The sequence below is a fragment of the Hipposideros armiger genome, unplaced genomic scaffold, assembly GCF_001890085.2.
Source record: "Hipposideros armiger isolate ML-2016 unplaced genomic scaffold, ASM189008v1 scaffold_166, whole genome shotgun sequence".
Lineage (NCBI taxonomy): Eukaryota > Metazoa > Chordata > Mammalia > Chiroptera > Hipposideridae > Hipposideros > Hipposideros armiger.
In genome coordinates, this window is record NW_017731516.1 from 1,320,817 (window position 1) to 1,339,808 (window position 18,992).

At 40.2% G+C, this 18,992-nt stretch overlaps 1 protein-coding gene across 1 annotated transcript in view; it reads right to left on the reverse strand.

The window, feature by feature from the left end:
• Positions 1-270: 270 nt before the first annotated feature.
• TPH2 (tryptophan hydroxylase 2) overlaps positions 271-18,992 on the reverse strand; it is a gene marked incomplete at its 5' end in the record, with an annotated part of 114,842 nt that continues 96,120 nt past the window's right edge. Inside the window, 3 exons of the mRNA XM_019651764.1 lie at positions 271-2,573; positions 2,704-2,837; positions 16,133-16,228. Coding sequence (XP_019507309.1) covers positions 2,399-2,573; positions 2,704-2,837; positions 16,133-16,228 — 405 coding nt within the window. The remainder of the gene's footprint in view (positions 2,574-2,703; positions 2,838-16,132; positions 16,229-18,992) is intronic.

Sequence of the window (18,992 nt, forward strand, 5' to 3'; positions counted from 1 at the left end):
GCAAGTTAAATGCTCACAACAAATGAAAACCATGATCCCATTGTTTCACACAGTGAAAACCATGGTAACTGCTATTCTGGATGAAGAACAAATCTAAAAAGAATCAAGTACAGTAATTCCTCCTCCTTGGATTTACCTATATAAGCTCTGTGGGAAAGCCTATTCACTTTGCAACTTTTCTATTTTTGAAACAACATACATTTTGCACATGTAAGAAAACTGAAGATTCCACTATAAGCCAATCAGAAGACAGCTTGAATGTGACTTTTATTGAAGGAATTTGTTTACAATTAAATATAATTCTCCTGTAATACATTTCATTAAGAGGCTCCCTTTCATGGGCTAGGAGGGAAAAGCTAGGGTGTCTAAAGCAACAACAAATCATGGAAACAACACAGAAGGCAGACATTACGAGTTTCTTGGCTAATTTTCTCCTCTGAAAAATTCAGCAACTAGTTCTGGAAATTTCTGGATTATTATTCTGGATTAGTGTTTATAAGTGAATAATTACTCAGGACCATCGAGATCTAGCAAAGCAACAGGTAAGAAACTATGTATTTGTAGATCTATAAAACTACTTCAAATACTACTACTTGATCATTCTAGATCCTTTTAATTTGGTTCAGCTTGCTCATAATTTCTCTACCACCAATAATTTTTCAAGTCCCTATCTCTTTTACCTAGAATAGTGTTTAAATTGTATGACTCTCAGATTCTATCCACGAAATCCTTTCTCAAAAATTCAGTAGTTGTGAGAATCCTGCAGAAATGAAAGATTCCCGATAGTTAAGATAACCAATATTCATTTTTCATTTTAATTTTCCCTCTCTCTGATGAATGTTTTAACTCTTTCTCATGTTCTTCCTGAATATATTTAGTCCAAATATTTTTGACTCATCATGTGCCCATATAAGAGTATGAATTAGTTTAAAATTATATGTAATTCTTTTTTTAATTTATTTTTTAATTATTTTTTATTGTGAAATACACATTTTTTAGAATTAGTTTCAGCTTGTAATTCTTATTAAAAGAACATCCTTGGAAACTGCTGCAGTAGATATTTTAGAATTACTAACTTAAAAGTCATTTCATCATCTTTTCCTTCTCTACTTTTTCTTGTCTCCTCTTTCCTCCGCTCAGGACTCTTTACTACCAAAGCAGAATAAGGGGAACAGTATTGTCTTTTGTGGAAATCAGAAGATAAAATTCATTCATTGATTCAGCAGTTTTTTATTTTTTCACTTAATCACTTGATTATACCTCTTATGGCAAGTATGACCAGTGATTTGTGGTGTATCACTATCGTTTACCCAAACTTTGGGTAAATGCACAGACTCAGAGAGATCTGGCTTGGTTTAGGCCTGTGAGAAGAAACATCTGTACTGTTGGCAAGCCTTAATCACAAACCAAGTCCTATTCAGTGACAAACGTTAGTTTTGAAAAGCATTAGTTTCCCTTCTCTGGCTACACATAAATACATATATCAAGTTAAGCTTCTTAGCAATCCAAAAGCAATATGCAATGGAATATAAATGTTGGTGCACAGCTAACTGTGCTACTTTGGGCAAATCATTTACCCTCTCTGAGACTCAATTTCTACATCTTTAAAAGCAAAGTTCTATGATTTTATTGTCCTCTAAGAGAAATGGGTTAAACACCTGAGCGTGATAATTCAATTTATTCCAGCATAAAATTAATAGTCCCAAGATTGATTCCCCACTGTTTAGTCTTTCCTAATGTCCTTTCTGGAAATATTTCCTTCCAAAATACTTTGGGAAGCATGCCACAACTCAGTTTCTACAAGGTCAGTCCAACCTATATATTCCACTTATAAAAGGATCTCTTTTCTTGCATTGTATAAGTACTCAACCTAAAAATCATTCCAACTAGTGTGTTCCCTCAACAATTTTTGAAACAGAATATTGAATCTTTGTTAACTAACAGGAAATTCATACCATTCCCAGTTTATCTCAAATAATGCTGTGAAAACACTCACACTATAAAATATAGAAACAGTTTCACTGCTATTTTCATTTTATCTAATGAACACAGAGGAAAGGCTCAGATCTGAGAAAGAAAAGGTCATAAGCTAGAACTATAAGAAGGCTATTTGCTACAAATTTTAAATAGATGCAGTTTGGTTAAAGACACTAAGCAGGAATATCAAATTAATTTAAGACATTTAAACATATTACAATTTTTCAGACAATTTTTCATACCTGTCACTGGGTTCTTTATGGTGTTTCACACATTAACACAGTAAGTTACAAGTAGGTAGAGATATACATAATTGCAATGTGATTAGGCAAGCCATGACACAGAAAGTTTATTGGTGCTATATGATATTGACTGCTAAGCCCCAAAAGGATCGTGCTGGCAATAACACTGGTCCCAGGCATCAAATCCCCAGATATTGGTTCATTTTGTTCAAGGCATCACACACTGTGTTCAAATCGCTGCGGAGATCCTGCACCACGTTTTCAATACTCCTGGTGTCTTTCAGAATTTCAATACTCTGTGTGTAAGGATTGAAGTATACTGAGAAGGGACGGGTAATTGACTTTGCAAAGTCCCTGCAAAATAAAAAGAGATAGGAGGATATGCAATCAACCCTCACTGGTACAAGAGATAGATATAGAAGGAAGACACAGAGCCAGAAAAATAGGAAGTTCTTTTCTCTCAATCGGAGAAAAACAAGTTTACCTCATCTTTTCTTTGGCTTCTTCAAAACTTTCTGAAACAAAGTAGGCTTCCTGGAAGGTGGTGATAAGGCATTCCTGTAAGCAAGTTGTCTTTGGGTCAAAGGCTTTCACACAGGCCTTGTCGGAAAGAGCATGCTGCAAAATATACCACAAAACCCGTTACACTCCACAGGAAGACTTCCAAAGAGCCATGACGTCACAGTTCTACAACATAGATCAGTCATTTTACAGAACCGCCCAGTCACTACTCTGCCATAAAATATGCAACTCTCCTGTGTGTGGGGTAACTTAAGAGTTAGGGTTTCAGGAGGTTTTTTAAGTCTGTTAGCTTCTGAGGGGGGAAATGAGATTTATGGTATTTTTTTAAATTTATTATCAGCTCAATTCATACTGAAGAACAAATAGTTCAAAGTTGTATCCCAACAGAAGTGTAATTTTCAACCTATGCCATGTATAGGAGCAGGGAGCGCATTAATATAGTCCTAAATTTATTGCTATAAGCACTGTACTGAAATTTCACTTAAATGGCAGAAGTAATAATTACCTGCGTGGAGAGGTAATTGGAACTCTGACTAAACTATGTGCAGACTCATTGAGAGACATTTTGAGGCTATGTGCTGTGTATCAACAGAGTCTGGAGTGGGCCTGTATTTGAGGATATTTGCAAAGCATTCATTCACCTTCCACCAAGTACAGCAGAGCAGAATACGGCAGATAAATATTTCCAGGTGGGAAAAAGAGCTAGTATTAATAGTAATGCTTATGCCAAGAGCAGGCATTAGGAAAACAGGAAAGACAGTATAATTACCCCTAGAGCCATCATTAGCTCCATTCGGTGCTCTACAGGACTGGCCCGAAAAATAGCAAGGAACAATGAAGGATTCGATGCTCAAGATAAATTCAGTGATGCCAAAAGTTACTGGTCATTTCCTGCCACATGCTACCTGCCTACTTGTAGACCCTAGATCCATGGTTCTCAATGGAATGCACATAAGAATCAGTCAGGAGTTTGTGAAGAAATGCAGATACCCAGGCCTCAATTTTATTCGGTAGGTCTGGATGAATCGTAAAGGCATCCAAAGTGACTCAGACATAAGTGATTGTGAACTCTATTTTGATAAATACTCTGCTAGATTCTGTCTCTTACTTAATTTAAAGGGTAAATTAGTTGGGACAGAGAGAGAAAAAAAGGGGGTAGCGAAAATGGCCCTGAACTGGAAATTCGAAAAGTTGGGCTTTTCCAGGTGTTGCTGCTGTCTAACAGGACAGCCTTGGCAAGTTACTTCACCTCCTTGTGCCTCCATTTCCTCGGAAAGGTTTGGACTAAGTGATTTCTTTAAGATTTTTATTAAAAATATAGCTAATAATATGATATCAGTTTCAGGTGTACACCATAGTTATTCAACATTTATATACCTAAAGAAGTGATCACCATAAGTCCAGCAACGATCTGACACTGTACCATGCTATAACATTATTGACTGTATTCCCTATGCTGTACACCAGATACCCATGACTTATTTGTTTCATACCTAAAAATTTGGACCTTTTATTCCCCTTCACATCTTCCCCCTTTTTTAGTTTTTCAATTACAGTTAACATTCGATATTATTTTGTATTAATTTCAGGTGTACAGCATAGTGGTTAGACATTTATATAATTTAAGAAGTGATCCCCCTGNCGGCATTAGGAAGGTTGAGAACCGCTGTATACTTCTAGCCTCCATAACTGAGAGAATTAATTTCTATTGTTTAAGGCACCCCTTCTGTGGTATTTAGTCATGGCAGCCCTAGCAAACTAATAAAATGTCTTTCCTGTGGGGCCCTTTCCTCTGCATTTTGTTTAAGGATTGCAGTAGATTTTTTTTTTTTTGGTTTAAAATATCTTTCAAAAAGATTTTTTCTTGTAAAAACTTTTTTCTTCCTAATGAAAAGTAAATATAGCAAGTAGATTCCTGTACCCAGTTGCTATGTAATAGGCTAAAACAAGTTCTTATTACACTCTAGCTAACTTGTATATTATAGGGCTTGAGCTACAGGAGACTTAATATCTGACAGGGTGATTTAAAACAGGGATTTCTCTCATGAGATTTTTTCCTTTTAAATATAACAAAGCTGGGAAAGTTATTCACCAGAAATTCTCTATAATAAAATTTCTCTTGAGAACAATACTCTGTGTGAGAGAAACATCCATTCTAGAAAAGAAGTAGTATGGGGAGGCCTGTAGCTGTCGTCTATGTGTGGCTGAGGGGCAGTGACACAAGAGTGATGGCTTCTCACTTTTACACCATGTGGGAAGAAAAAAACTGAGACAACAATATGTAGGGATTAGGGATTAAAAGAAGAAGAGGAGGGCTGGCCATCTCAGTTGGTTAAGAGCACAAGCTCTGAGCCACAGGATCGCCGGTTCGATTCCCACATGGGCCAGTGAGCTGTGTCTGGGTTGAGCTGCCGCTGAGCTGCCAACAGGTGGCAGGATGGCTCAGCTGGTGAGAGCACGTGCTCCTAACAACAAGGTTGATGGTTTGACTCCCGCATGGGATGGTGGGCTATGCACACTGGCAACTAAGATTGAACGTGGCGCCTTGAGCTGAGCAGCCACGAGCTGCTGACTGCTAGCTGGATGATGACTGGACTTGGAGCTAAGCTAGCTGCGCCCTCCACAACTAAGATTGAAGGACAACAACTTGGCTGTTCCCCTCCCCCAATTCTTCAATAAAACCTTTAAAAAAAAAAGAAGAAGAGAATTTTAGCTGTCATGAGTAGGGAACTTTGGAGAGAGGAAAGATGTATAGAAGTATTGTAGGAAGTTTTAGTTTTTATATTTTCTGTGAATAGCCTCTGTATTACATCTTTAAGAAAACTTATAATAAAGGTATGTATTATTTATCAAAATTAGTCTCATGTTTTTTTATTTGCATTTCTATTTATTATTTTTTTATTTAATTAAATGTACTGGGGTAACGTTGGTTAATAACATTTTATATAATTTTCAGTTGTCCAATTCTATGATATCTGTATATTGCATTGTGTGCTCACCACCCAGAGTGTAGTCTTCTTTCATCGCCATATATTTGACCCCCTTTACCTTCTTCATCTTCCCCTCATCTCTTTTCCCCACTGGAAACAACAATACTGTTGTCTGTGTCTATCAGTTTGTTTGTTCATTTGTTGCTTTCTGTTTTAGATCCCACATATGAGTAAAATCATATGGTTCTTGTCCTTTTCCACCTGACTAATTTCACTTAGGATTTTACTCTCAAGATCCATCCATGTTGTCACAAATGACAGTATTTCATTCCTTCTTGTGGTTGAGTAGCATTCCATTGTATATATGTACCACATCTATTTTATTTTATTTTATTTTATTTTATTTATTTTATTATTTTATTATTTTAGCTGAGCCATCCTGCCACCTGTTGGAAGCTCAGCGGCAGCTCAGCTCGGGCCAGGAATCAAACCAGCGACCCAGTTGCTTAGAGCTCGCACTCGAGTGAACTCTTAACCAACTGAGCCACTTGGCCAGCCCCTGTACCACATCTTCTTTATCCAATCATCTGTTGAAGGACACTTAGGTTGTTTCCATGTCTTGGCTATTGTGAATAATGCTGCAATGAACATAGGGGTGCATATACCTTTATGAACAAGTGGTTTCAAATTTGAGGGGCAGATACCCAGAAGAGGGATTGCTGGGTCATATGGTAATTCTATTCTTAATTTTTTGAGGAATCTCCACACTGCTTTCCATAATGGCTGTACCAATTTACATTCCCACCAGCAGTGTATGAAGGTTCCTTTTTCTCCACAGCCTCTCCAGTTTCTCTTATTTCTTGTCTTGTTGATAATAGCCATACTAACAGGTATGGAGTGATATCTCATTGTGGTTTTCTTTTGCATTTCCCTAATAGCTAGTGAGGTTGAGCATCTTTTCATATATCTGTTGGCCATCTGTATGTCTCCTTGGGTAAAGTGTCTGTTCATGTCATATGCCCATTTTTTAAAAAGATTTTTATTAAAAATGTAGTTAGCATATAATATTATATTAGTTTCAGGTATACACAATAGTTATTAAACATTTATACACCTAAAGAAGTGATCACCATGGTAAGTCCAGCAACCATCTGACACCATACCATGCTATCACAATATTATTGACTATATTCTCCATGCTGTACATTACATCCCCATGACTTATTTCTTTTATACGGAAATTTGGACCACTTATTGCCCTTCACCTTTCTCCCTTTTTAATTTTTCAGTTACAGTTGACATTCAGTTTATTATATATTAATTTCAGGTGTACAGCATAGTGGTTAGACATTTATATAATTTAAGAAGTGATCCCCCTGACAGTCTAGTACCCACCTGGCACTATACATAGTTATTACCATATCATTGACTATATTCCCTATGCTTTACATCCCATGACTATTTTGTAACTACCAATTTTTACTTCTTCATCCCTTCCCCTTCTTTACCCACCTCCAAACCCCCTCCCAGATGGCAACCATCAAAATGTTCTCTGTATCTATGAGTTTATTTCTGTTTTGTTAATTTTGTTCTTTAGATTCCACATATAAGTGAAATCACATTGCATCTGTCTTTCTCTGTCTGACATACTCCAGTCAGCACAATACCCTCCAGGTCCATCCAAGCCACCAATGATGGCAAGAACCCATTCCCTTCCATGGTTGAGCGATATTCCTCTGTGTATATGCACCACCTCCTCTTTATCCATTCACCCATTGACAGACATCCAGGCTGTCTCCACATCTTGGCCATTGTAAACAATGCTGCAATGAATATATGGATGCACACATCCCTTCAAAGTAACATTTTGAGTTTCTTCAGATAAATACCCAGAAGTGGGATTATAGCTTTTGTTTTATAGTGTATTTTGTCTGGTATAAGTATTGCTACTCCAGCTTCTTTCTTGTGTGTTTCTATTTCCATGAAATATCTTTTTCCATCCCTTTACTTTCAGTCTGTGTGTATCTTTCAACCTGAAGTGAGTCTCTTGTAGGCAGCATATGATGTGAACGTTGTTATGCTTGATGTTGTCTCAGAGGTCTCTTAAACTATCCTCATTTTTTTTTATTCTTTTTTCTTTCTGCTGTTCTGGTTGGGTGTTATCTGCTACCTTATCTTCCAAATCGTTGATTCGGTCCTCTGCTTCATCTAGTCTGCTCGTGATTCCTCCTAGTCATTCTTCATTTCAGTTATTGTATTCTTCACTTCTGACTGGTTCTTTCTTATGGTTTTTATGTCCTTTTTCATGCTTGCTATCTCTTTGTTGAAGTTCTCACTAAATTCCTTGAGCATCCTTATAACCAGTGTTTTGAACTATGTATCTGGTAGGTTGCTTGCCTCCATTTCATTTACTTCTTTTTCTGGAGTTTTTTCCTCTTCTTTCATTTGGGATATACTTCTTTGTTTCCTCATTTTGGCTGTTTCTCTGTGTTTGTATCTATTAGGTAGCTCGCTACATCTCTCAGTCTCGGCCAACTGGCTTTATGTGGTTCAGTATGCTTGGTGCATTCCCTCAACAATTTCAAAAGACATGGATTGATTTGCAGCTTTTCATGAAGAAGGGTGTGTTTTCCTAAGTTTCAAAATATGTTTGCAAACCAAAGGACAAACGTGCAGGAGAAAGGGCACGTGGCCCTACCCTGTGTGTGATTTGCTTTCTCACAAGTTCCATTGTCTAGATCAATGCATATATGAATCAGGGAGCCTCTTGGAGTGAACTCATTCTTTTTCTGTGACCCACAAAATACTTGATAATAAGCAGAAGGTCACTACGCCTCCAAGTGCATTTGTGCTAGATTCAATGCAGTGCAGTGAACATCAGGGGATTTGGGTTTTCACATGATTAATAATTCTGACCACATTTTTAAAACAACTTCAGTTTCAAGAAACAAACTGCTCTTTTATGAGAGCTGTTGCTCCTCTGCAAAGAATAGGCCTCCTGTTGGCTCACCACAGGTTCCTGAATTAGAAGTTGCTTTCTTTGCAGCCATGTACTCTGGGAGCATTTTACTTTAGTATGTTGCTCTTGTTGTCCATTTATCCATCACGATGTGTGAACGAAAGGAATGTGACTGACTCAGTGTCCTTGGTCTTTCTATCCTCTCAGCCCCACATTCAGGAGCATGTGCAGAGTCAAAGCAGAACAGGCTGTAAGAACACTTAAGCCCCCGCTCCTCTGGGGCATCCCTGCTGAGCCAAAGACTTTTCACTGGGTCAAGGACAAGCACAAAAAGGGGGTGAAGCTCATCTTTTAGGGTCTGCAACGCTTCAATAGGAAATCAGCAACCTTAGCAGTCATTGCGTGTAGAGGATGCCTCCAGAATGTGTGTATTCAATAACAGAGGCTGGAATTCGTGTCATTTTTAAAAAATTTATCATGTGATGACTCCACTGGATATGCAGATGAGCTTGTTTAGTCATTTTAACTGGTAAAAGGGAAGAGAAAAATCCCAGAGGACAGGGTGCTCTGTCCCAGACTTCAAGAAAAGTCAGTGGATTCACAGCATATAATTTAAGGCAAAGAGGGCCGGCTGAGTAGCGCGTTGGTTAAAAGCTGGCTTGGGATGCCAGAGGGCCCCAGTTTGGATCCCACATATGAGGGCCAGTGACAGTGCCCTCTACAGCTAAGATGCTGAACAACAGCTCAACCTGGAGCTGGGCTGCCGTGAGTCCCCAGCTACGGCGTAGGCTGCAGCCCCTGCAGCAGTGGGTTGCCATGGGCTACTGTGTGTAGCCAGCAGCCAGTGTGAGCGGCCAGCAGCCGCCATGAGCAGCCATCCAGAAGCCAGCAACTGATGTGCCTCGCCTGGGAAGAGCGCAATGATGGTGCCAGCTTGGGCCAGTGAAGCAACATCCTCCACAACTAGACTGAACAAAAAAAAAAAAAAAAGGACAGCAACTTGTCTGTTCCCCTCCTCCCAATTCCCCAGTGCTGTTCCCATCACCCAATTCCCCAATAAAAATCTTTAAAAAAATAATAATAATAAACAATAATTTAAGGCATAGACCATTAGGCAACACATATCACACTTGCCGCATGTACTATTCAAAGAATAAAAACTGTTCTAAGCTCTCAAAAATGCAGTCTATCCTCAGAAGCCTGACTGCCGCGTCCCACGCAGCAAGGGCGGTGGGAACCGAGAGGGGCGGTGCAGGGCTAAAGAAACACAAGAGTCAAGGACAGAGTTAAGGCGGAGCCAGGGGGCTGCAGCCTCTCAGGGACTGAGCCTTGAATCGGGCCAACACATAGCTTTTATTAAGAAACTTCAAAGAAGTGAAACTTGTTTTTTCTGAAGTCCATTGATAAGTGCCTTATGGCTGCTTTCCATCCACCAGCCCCATTGTATTCCAACACCTGCTGTGCCTTTATACTCCCACACACACGATCCCCGGGATGGTGCCATTGTACAGCGGCCATGAAAATAAGGGAGATAACCGACATCATTCCGTTGGGTCTCAGCGTTCTGAGAGACACTCCTTTGAGGAAGTTTTACCAATATCTTTCCACCGGGTCTCAGCATTCCGAGACACTCCCTCGTGACCTCATTAGGTCAGGGGTTGGTGTGGGGTGGGGTGGTCGAGGACCAAGCTGTAAGGCAACACCTGGCATGTCCCATATGCTGGTTACCTACTAGGGACCTCTCCATCCATGGAGTATGGGACCAGTGCTGCTTCTCGGCTGTTATGAGTCCAGGGATGATAATGGTACCCAAGGATTGGCCTGGAGAATGACAAGGGCCTGGAGTTTGAGGAGCAGCCAGTGAGTGAGGTCAACAAATAAAGTGGTGATCACACCTATAAATGGTTTCATTTTACCTGACAGGATCTCTCCTGTGTGAGGACTGCTGGGAACATCCATGCGGCCCATGAGGTCCCCTGTTTCTGATTACTAGAGTGTGGCCCAAAGGATATAAAAAGCAGCCATGTCTCCGTTGATCCCAAAATCCACTGCCCACTGGAGTGAAGTCCTACTGAGTTTGCTCCTCAACTACAATCCATGTCTCTCTCTAAGTTGCTGGGTTTGGGAAAGCAGCTATCACACCCTTTCCTCTACATCCAGAGTGGATTCTCGCTAAACATCAAGCCAAACTGCTTGATGTCCCCAGGGAACTCCTTGGCAAATCCTTCTTAACGTGGTGTTCAGGTATGCTGAAGTCTGCAAGAATTAATCCAACTTTCTGCAGAGAGAGGCTTTATAATGCTGAGAGGATCTGGCTGACAGTCAGTTACTCCCAAGCCATTTTAAAAGTGCAGGAATGCTTGAATCACCTCCTCTCAGCTCAAAGGACTGTATTGGATTTACCCATAATGCCTGGGTTCTAAATGTAGCTTTCCCAGAGGCATGATATCACATAAATGAAAATTCCCCAGGCTGGGACACAGTTTCCTCTTTGATAAACTGAAAGGATTGACCTCCATGAATTCTAAAGCTCTTCTTGCAATACAATTTTAACAGGGCCTACACTCACGCCCCCATTCTCCCTCCGTACCAGTCAGCGTTAATCGACCATAGCAGCCTTTCCCATTGGGCCTGGGCATGGCCTTCCCAACAGAGATGGCCATTACTAACTAATTGGTGTTGATGCGCAAATTAAGACTTACTTGTCATGCTAGCCTTCCAAATTAAATAGTCTCTTTGCAACATCAAAAATTTCCCAGAACCCAATTGTTACTTAAAGTTTCTACATGACTGTGGGAAAGTAATTCTACCTCTGTAGGCCTACTCCAATATTCATCTGAAAATTGGAAATATTAATAAGGAAATAATAATAGAATCTGTAACCCAGGGCTGTGGTAAGGATTAAACGAGATAATATATACAAAGTACCTGGCACATAAGAAGTGCTCAGTATATTTATTTACCATTGCTCATTTAGTCTCAGGATGATGCTTGGTATATATATATATATATATATATATATATATATATATACATTCAGCCACAGCTTCCACCACTGATGCAGCTCCTGTCCCCCAGGGGTTTAGAACCCACAAGTAAATAAACATGGTCTTAGCTACAAGGCTTCTAGGTCCTACACTGCAACAGTGCCTGCCTTTGGTTCATCAATTTAAAATCTTCCTTCTTCTCCCAGCCACCTGCCTTTGCAATGACACAAAGTTATTATCTCAATTATTCTAGATTTAAACACTGTGAACCTCACCCTCTATATAAGGACTAGTTAAAGTTGGGAAAAAACTCAGGTGTGAAGTCAAGATTATAGCTAATTTGGGTTATAGATTCTGAATAAAAATTTTCACACAACCCTACACTCACTACAATTATCTTTTCCCACATCAAAACAACAAATATATACATTTGTATATGCACATATGTATGTATGTATATTTTTTTTTGAACCTTCCTCGAATGTTCCTCCTGCTAACCAAGCACAATGTGGTATTGACATCCCTATTGCTAAATTGGGTGATGATGGCATCGCGCTTTTTTTGTTGTTGTTTAATCAGTGATGTTGGAAGTTTCATCAATTTGAAATAAGCTGAGGGACAAGGGAACCAACTAGCTCTTCAAGCAATCCTTTCATAAAGACATAAAGACTGAAGACCTGTTTCCAGCTCCCAGTGCTCCAGCATTTGCTCAGTCATTACCAACAGTGCTAGCTTCAGGAAAGGAAAAAAAAGGAGGATGGGAGGCATGAGCCAGCCGAACAGGGTAAAGGTGTGTGAGCTCAGAAGCAGTGAGTCCTAACTCCAGCCACACTGCTGATATACCAGATGTCCTCAGAGAACCTACAGTGTCTCGAGTCTCTTCTCTACAGCTGAGCAGTAGTTCTGACCACCTCACTGAGCTGCTGCAAGTGGTAGTAAATACAAATGACCATAATACATATAAACCTGTTCTGTGAATGCTGAACTAATAGCTATAAAAAAGCAGGACAATAAATTCACTGTGCAAGGATATCCTAAAACTAAAGCCAAAAAATAATAATAATTTTTTGAACCATCAACTTCATGAAAAGCAGAACAGACATATTTATATGTAATATTCCAGTGACTACTATGGGGTCTGTACTATGGCCATTTACAAAAAAAAAATAATGTTTGCCCTTAAGGAAATAAACAACTAGACTTGGCCAATACCCATGAAAAAGAAGGAGGAATTGCCTGTTGCTTTTGAGATGGTTTAGGTTTTTGAAATAAGACTCAGCCAATTCAGTTAGAAATCATTTCCTTCCTACCTAATGTGAACAAACTTCACTGTTCCTTCTCCAAGAGGACTGGGTTCAATGAAAACCCATATCAGTCACTTCATTAGAACTTCTTTACTAGAGACTCCAACTTCCTTGAAATCTGAGACCTTCAATTTGGGTTTTTTTGAATAAAATGAATGAATGAATGATAAAATTTTTAAGTGATAGACTTAAACAGTTAGGTTAACTCTGGGGTAGAAAGAAAAAGTGTGAAAGGAAAGGCACATGATAGACTGTGGGCAAATGGCCGTCTATGATCCTATTTTCAACCTTTTTTAGAAGTTAGCCTTCCAGATGACTTAGCTCATTATTAACGTCTCTCCACAGTGATGAAGGTATGAAAAGACCCTACCCAAACATACTTTTGGAATTCCTGGAAGTTCATGACAGAACAGATAAGTAGAACAAAAGACAGAGCAACCATTGTTGAAATTTTTTTAAAAAACATAGTCTTTATGATTATCAAATTTATGTTAGCTTTTACAAGCTTTTCAATATTTTTGTTTCTGTCTTCAAAGATAAAAATAAGCATTGTCAAAAAGTTGTCAAAAAAGAAGCATTGTTGTACAAAAAAAGCAGGGGGAATGAAAGTTACCCTATCAACTATGGATCTACCACTTGGAAGTACTTGGTCAGCTCTGAAGTACAACATCTACACCCAGGAAAATCCAGCCTCTTAAAGCACAAATTTTAAAATGTGTTCTGTTCAAGAAGAGAAGGTGAATTGTGGATATTTAGATAGAAGTTATAAAGACTACACCAAACCTCCAACAACTTAGCTGGGACGTATATTTGGGCTGTAGTTGGAACAACAAAAACTATTTTGCTGCAAGGCAACTGCATTCAAAATTGTGTGCTTCATATGGAATTATTATAATGCTATTAATAAAATTATTCCTACATGGGTCCAGGATTATCATTTGTGCATTCAAATAAAAGTTAGAAGTATTCAGAAGTGATGTGAGAGGGCTCCGGACACATACACAAGAGCAGGCCAGGGATGGGATGACACGAAGGGTTGCTACAGAAAGCGTCTGTGTCGTGTTATGTATTCTCTGTGAACAATCAGAAAGCATTTCTTATAGAAAGAACTTCTGAATTGTAAAAATGGTCCAAAGTAGCAATCATAGGGATGTTGGAGTGCTGAAATTTGAGAATGGAAGAGAACTAATGACCGGAGGTGATGGACCAGAACAAGAAGATTCACGGCAGACAATGCCCTTCAGTGTACATATTTCTGGCTGATTTCCATTTCCACATGATTCTGTCCGCACCCATAGGAACAGAAACAACAGATTCACCCCAATGCTGCCTACACACGCCTCATTAACCAGATCAGAGGACCCTGACGAAAGTTGGGGCAATGAGAGAGATTCGTTTCTTTGGTTTCTGGCGTAATTTACAAACCCTCTGAGGAGAATGTAAATAGATGTAGCTCAAGAGCTACTTCATTTTCTGGCTAATTCTTTTCTCAGGGAGATCAAGAAGCACTCTATAGAAGGCAGGGGTCTTCCAGGGATATGACGTCAGGCTATTGCTGTGGGCTCTGGCCACTATGCTGAGATTAACCCCACATGGATTATTTTGTTGAGAATTTCATAAAAAATAAAAAAAAACCTTACCACATTTCATCGTGCTTTTGTTATTTTAAATATCATCTGTTCCAGCCATGTCTAGTCTCAGGCAGCTCCCTAAATGGGTCAGGCTTCGACGAGAGTACACACACTGCTGTCTGATGACTGATCTGGGCATCTCATCCTCTGCTCATTCACCCTTTCCATTCAACAAGAATCAGCTTGGGCAGCAGGCTGTCATCAGGAAGCCTTCTTAGGCATGGCCTAATATGCGCCAGGCACATTTGCCACACTGGTTGTTTTATCTGATCGGTTATGTCTTGCATTAGAATGTAAACTCTTTAGTAACAGGGACCCTAGGCAGTGTTGCCTGATGGTTAAAGGCTCAGATTGTGAAGCCGAGACTGCCTACACAGCACCTCCTAGCTGTGTGACTTTGGGCAAGTTCCTTAGTCTTTATGCCTCCGTTTTCTCATCTGTGATGATATTGCTTATCTCATTGGGTTGTTATGAGAATTAAGTGAGTTTATATGTCTAAAGCACTAAAATAGTAAGGTTTATTTAAATGTCCATTGAGGTAGTTGTTATTTTCTTCTTATTCTTATTCTTCATCATTACTATTTGTATTTGTATCCCCCAGTGACTGGCACAGTACATGGCACACAGTAGGTGCTCAACCAAATGTTTGGGGAATGAATGGAGTCATAAAGTGAGAGGACTTGATAAAATTAAACTTGAATTACATCTTTCAAGAATAGAAACAACCAAAAAGTTCTAATTGTCATATATTTCCCAATTATCCAACAATAATCAATACTCAAAATAAAAACTCTAAGATAATCCATAATCCTGTTCTTAGTCTAAATAATCAAAGAAAGATTAAATTTTTGGAACCATTTCCAGATTACATATTACATCACATTCTAAATTCACCAAAACTTGCTGTACAAAACTTGGTATATTGGTATAGATAATAATTCTTAAGTAAACAGAGTATTTAAATTATCAGATGCCCCAGGCCCCTTCTGAATAAATGATCATTTTACTGTATTTTAAGGCAAAAAAAATAGCTTTCCTTAAGCATCACTACATATATCACATACCTCTCAGACCATATGTTTATTTAGGATTTTTTTTCAAATTGTGTATGTCCACAATGTTTTAACACAAATTAATTTTGAAGAAGCTAAAATAATCTCAAATTTACCTCTAAGAAATCAATGATGAGGAGTCCATGGGAGCCATAGAGATGACAAAATGAAAGCCACCCTTACAAGGAAATTATAATCAGTAGGATCACTGTTAGCTCATTGCCCGCTTTTCAGCACTAAATTTAGGCCAGTCATTTGTTAGCCAATGTTTGGGGATACATTTGTCATTCCTGTTAATTGTGCACATGGCTGTTCATCCATTTGAGTCACACCACACACCCAGAAAGGCCTGACCCATTTTCAGAAGTGCAAAAAGTTAGGTCAGCACCCACAATGAGGTGCCAAATCCTCTGTGTTAAATATTTATGGAATATCTGCAAGTAGAAATGTGCAGACAAACAAATCAATATTTTCCATGACCTTGAACAAGTTTGCTTGGGAAGGATACTTTCATTCACAGCTTCATACCTTTAATTCTCCAATGGAGGAAAGTAGTCCTGCTCCATATGCTCGCAGCTGCCCTTCTTGCTTGCAAAGGCCAAACTCAATTGTGAAGAAATAGCACTAAAAAAAAAAAAAAAGAAAAACAAAGAAATCAACACAACACACACATCCAGTGAAGTGGCCAACAAATTCTTCCATAGACTAAAATGGCACCCAAAATAAAATGGCACACTGAAAATAACTTCTTCAACAATGTCAATTTAAACACATTTGAATCAAACACATTTATTGAAATCTATTTTCTTGCTTAATAATCCCTCCCTAGGTTAAAGGTATACAAAAAAGTTATTAACTATTAAAAGTCTTATGCTTATTAGATTCAGAAACCCCATGAGTCGCATCATATCTCCTATAATAATTTTAAAAATAGTAAAGTGCAGATTTAGAAATGAATAAAGACTGCCCGTAAGATGGTGGAATAGGCAGACGCTGTGCCAACTGCCTCCCAGGATCACACCAAAATTACAAATAATTTATACAACATTCAACCCCTGAACACTAGATGAACAGAACCTCTAAACAAAGGACTTAAAGAGGAGGCCACGTCGAGCCTGGTAGGAGGGGCAGAGAGGAGAGAGGGCAAACCCCGTGAGGGACACCTCAGCAGTGGGGAGAGACCTTCCAGCCCCACGCCAAGCTCACCAGCCCAGAGTTACTTTGCCGGGAAGAGGAGTTCCACGATAGCTGGCAGTAGAAATCACTGAGAACTCTCTTTGCTCAACTCAGTGAGGCTAAGGGTGGCTATAGAACCGGTGGAGCTGGCACATGGACTCTCTCACTGGTGAGCACTCACCTGGTCCCTGGTGGAGGGAGTAGCTGTGTGAGCGGTGCCCAGGAGCCTGCGGGGAAAGACTGAACTGAGTGCCTTTGGTGAGGGAGCTGGAGGCTTGGGGACCATTGTTCCCCTGGTGTGCAGCTTGCACATGAGTAGTGCACAGGAGGGCGCAATTTTTTCATGGCTGGGCCCTCCCACAGAGGGTCAGGTCCGGAACCTCAATGATCTGGTGGAATTGGCGCAGGCATGCATGTGTTCGTGCACGTGCATGTGAACTTGAATACCCACCCTCTGCACTGCTTGTGCTGTGTAGCCAGGGAAACGCCTGGTGGGCACACTCCAGCTCCAACAGGCTGCTCACTGAGACACGGGTGTGCGCAAGCCGCCTTGGGTCCCTGCTCTCAGCACTGCATGTGCAGAGTTGCCAGGGTGGTGATTGGCTGTCGGGCTGCTCAGCCTGATCTGCAAGTAGCTGATTGGGACAGGCTGAGACTGGGAGTTTTCCTGGGAGTGTTGGGCTGTGAGCTGTGCGCCTTCGTGATCCGACCAGGGCATTCGTGGCACGTTTGAGCAGGCTGGTTGCTGGTGTCAGAGTGCATGCTGCTCTGACTTGGTGAGGGCCACTGACAACACCCCATGGTGCCTTGGGGGCCTGCCCCTCACACCTAGAGCTGTGTTGCCAGGGGCACCCTGAGCCCCTGGTGCCTGGTCCCCACCTCCAGTTCTTTGCAGCAGCAGACAGCCCGCAACAACGTGTGAGGATTTTTGGTGAGGAGAACATTCCAGAGCATACAGCAGCTAATTGTGGGAAACTACCTGCAAGCCTGAGAGGGAGGTTGGCGCATGATGTGTTGCACCCTTTCCCCCAACATAGCTGGTGCTGAGTCACCCAAAGACTGTCTGTTGCTGAGCAAGTGGTCTGCAGATTAAAGCAGTCAGAGAGTTTGTTTGTTTTTTTAATTTCTTTTTTCCTTTTCTTTCCTTTGTTTTTCTTCCCCCTTCTCTTTATTATTATTATTATTATTTCTTTCACCATTTTGTTCCTTTTCCTCCTTTTCTTTCATCTGTTTTGTTTTTGTCATTTCTCAGACAGGTGGCAACAGGCCTAGGGGGCCCTGGGCCTTTTCCTAAACTACCTCAGGACCAATATAGGGGGCAGCCAGCTTCAGGTCACACAGAGACCATCCCCACATGACCCCAGCAAGGGCAGCAGCCAACTGTGTACAGCTTTGAGGCACCTACCAGTTAGCTACAGACTGGGAACAGGCAGGTCTGAAATGGCTCTGAGTGGGAGCCCTGCCCAAGAGACACCAGAACCAATATACCCAGAGGCCAGTGTTAGACAAAACCAGAGTACTACCTGGTTAAACCTACAAGTAGCTCCCTCAAAGGACATTTTCCACAGGCACAAGAACCCACAGTGGCCAAGCCTCCTCTGAGGGGATCAAACTCCACACAGCATCTCATATACTGTGAATAGAGCTAATTCTCCCAGCTAATCAGTATGAGGGTCAATCCCACCCTCTGACAAGCCAAAAGTAATTAAAGAGCAACTTCAATAGCGATACCTCTGGGACACACGGGACAGGAGAATACAGAGACTGTGCATTCCGAATATAAAAGATACCTACTATAAGAGCACCCAGCAACTACTGAGAGGCATAGGTGATCTATCTAATACATTGAAGCAATCACAGAGCAACAGCCAGAATGAAGAAACAAAGAAACATATCCCAAGTAAAAGATCAGAAGAAATCTCTAGAAATGGAACTAAATGAAACAGAGGTATCCAACCTTTCAGAGACAGAGTTTAAAACACTGATGATAAGAATGTTTAAGAAATTTAGTGAGGACATAACAAAGGATAGAGAAATCATAAAAAACAACCAGTTAGAACTAAAGAATACAATAACTGAAATGAAGAACACACTCGAAGGGATCACCAGTAGATTAGATGAAGCAGAGGATCGGATCAGTGATTTAGAAGACAAAATAGCAGAAATCACCCAATTGGAACAACAAAAAGAAAAAAGAATAAAAAACAATGAA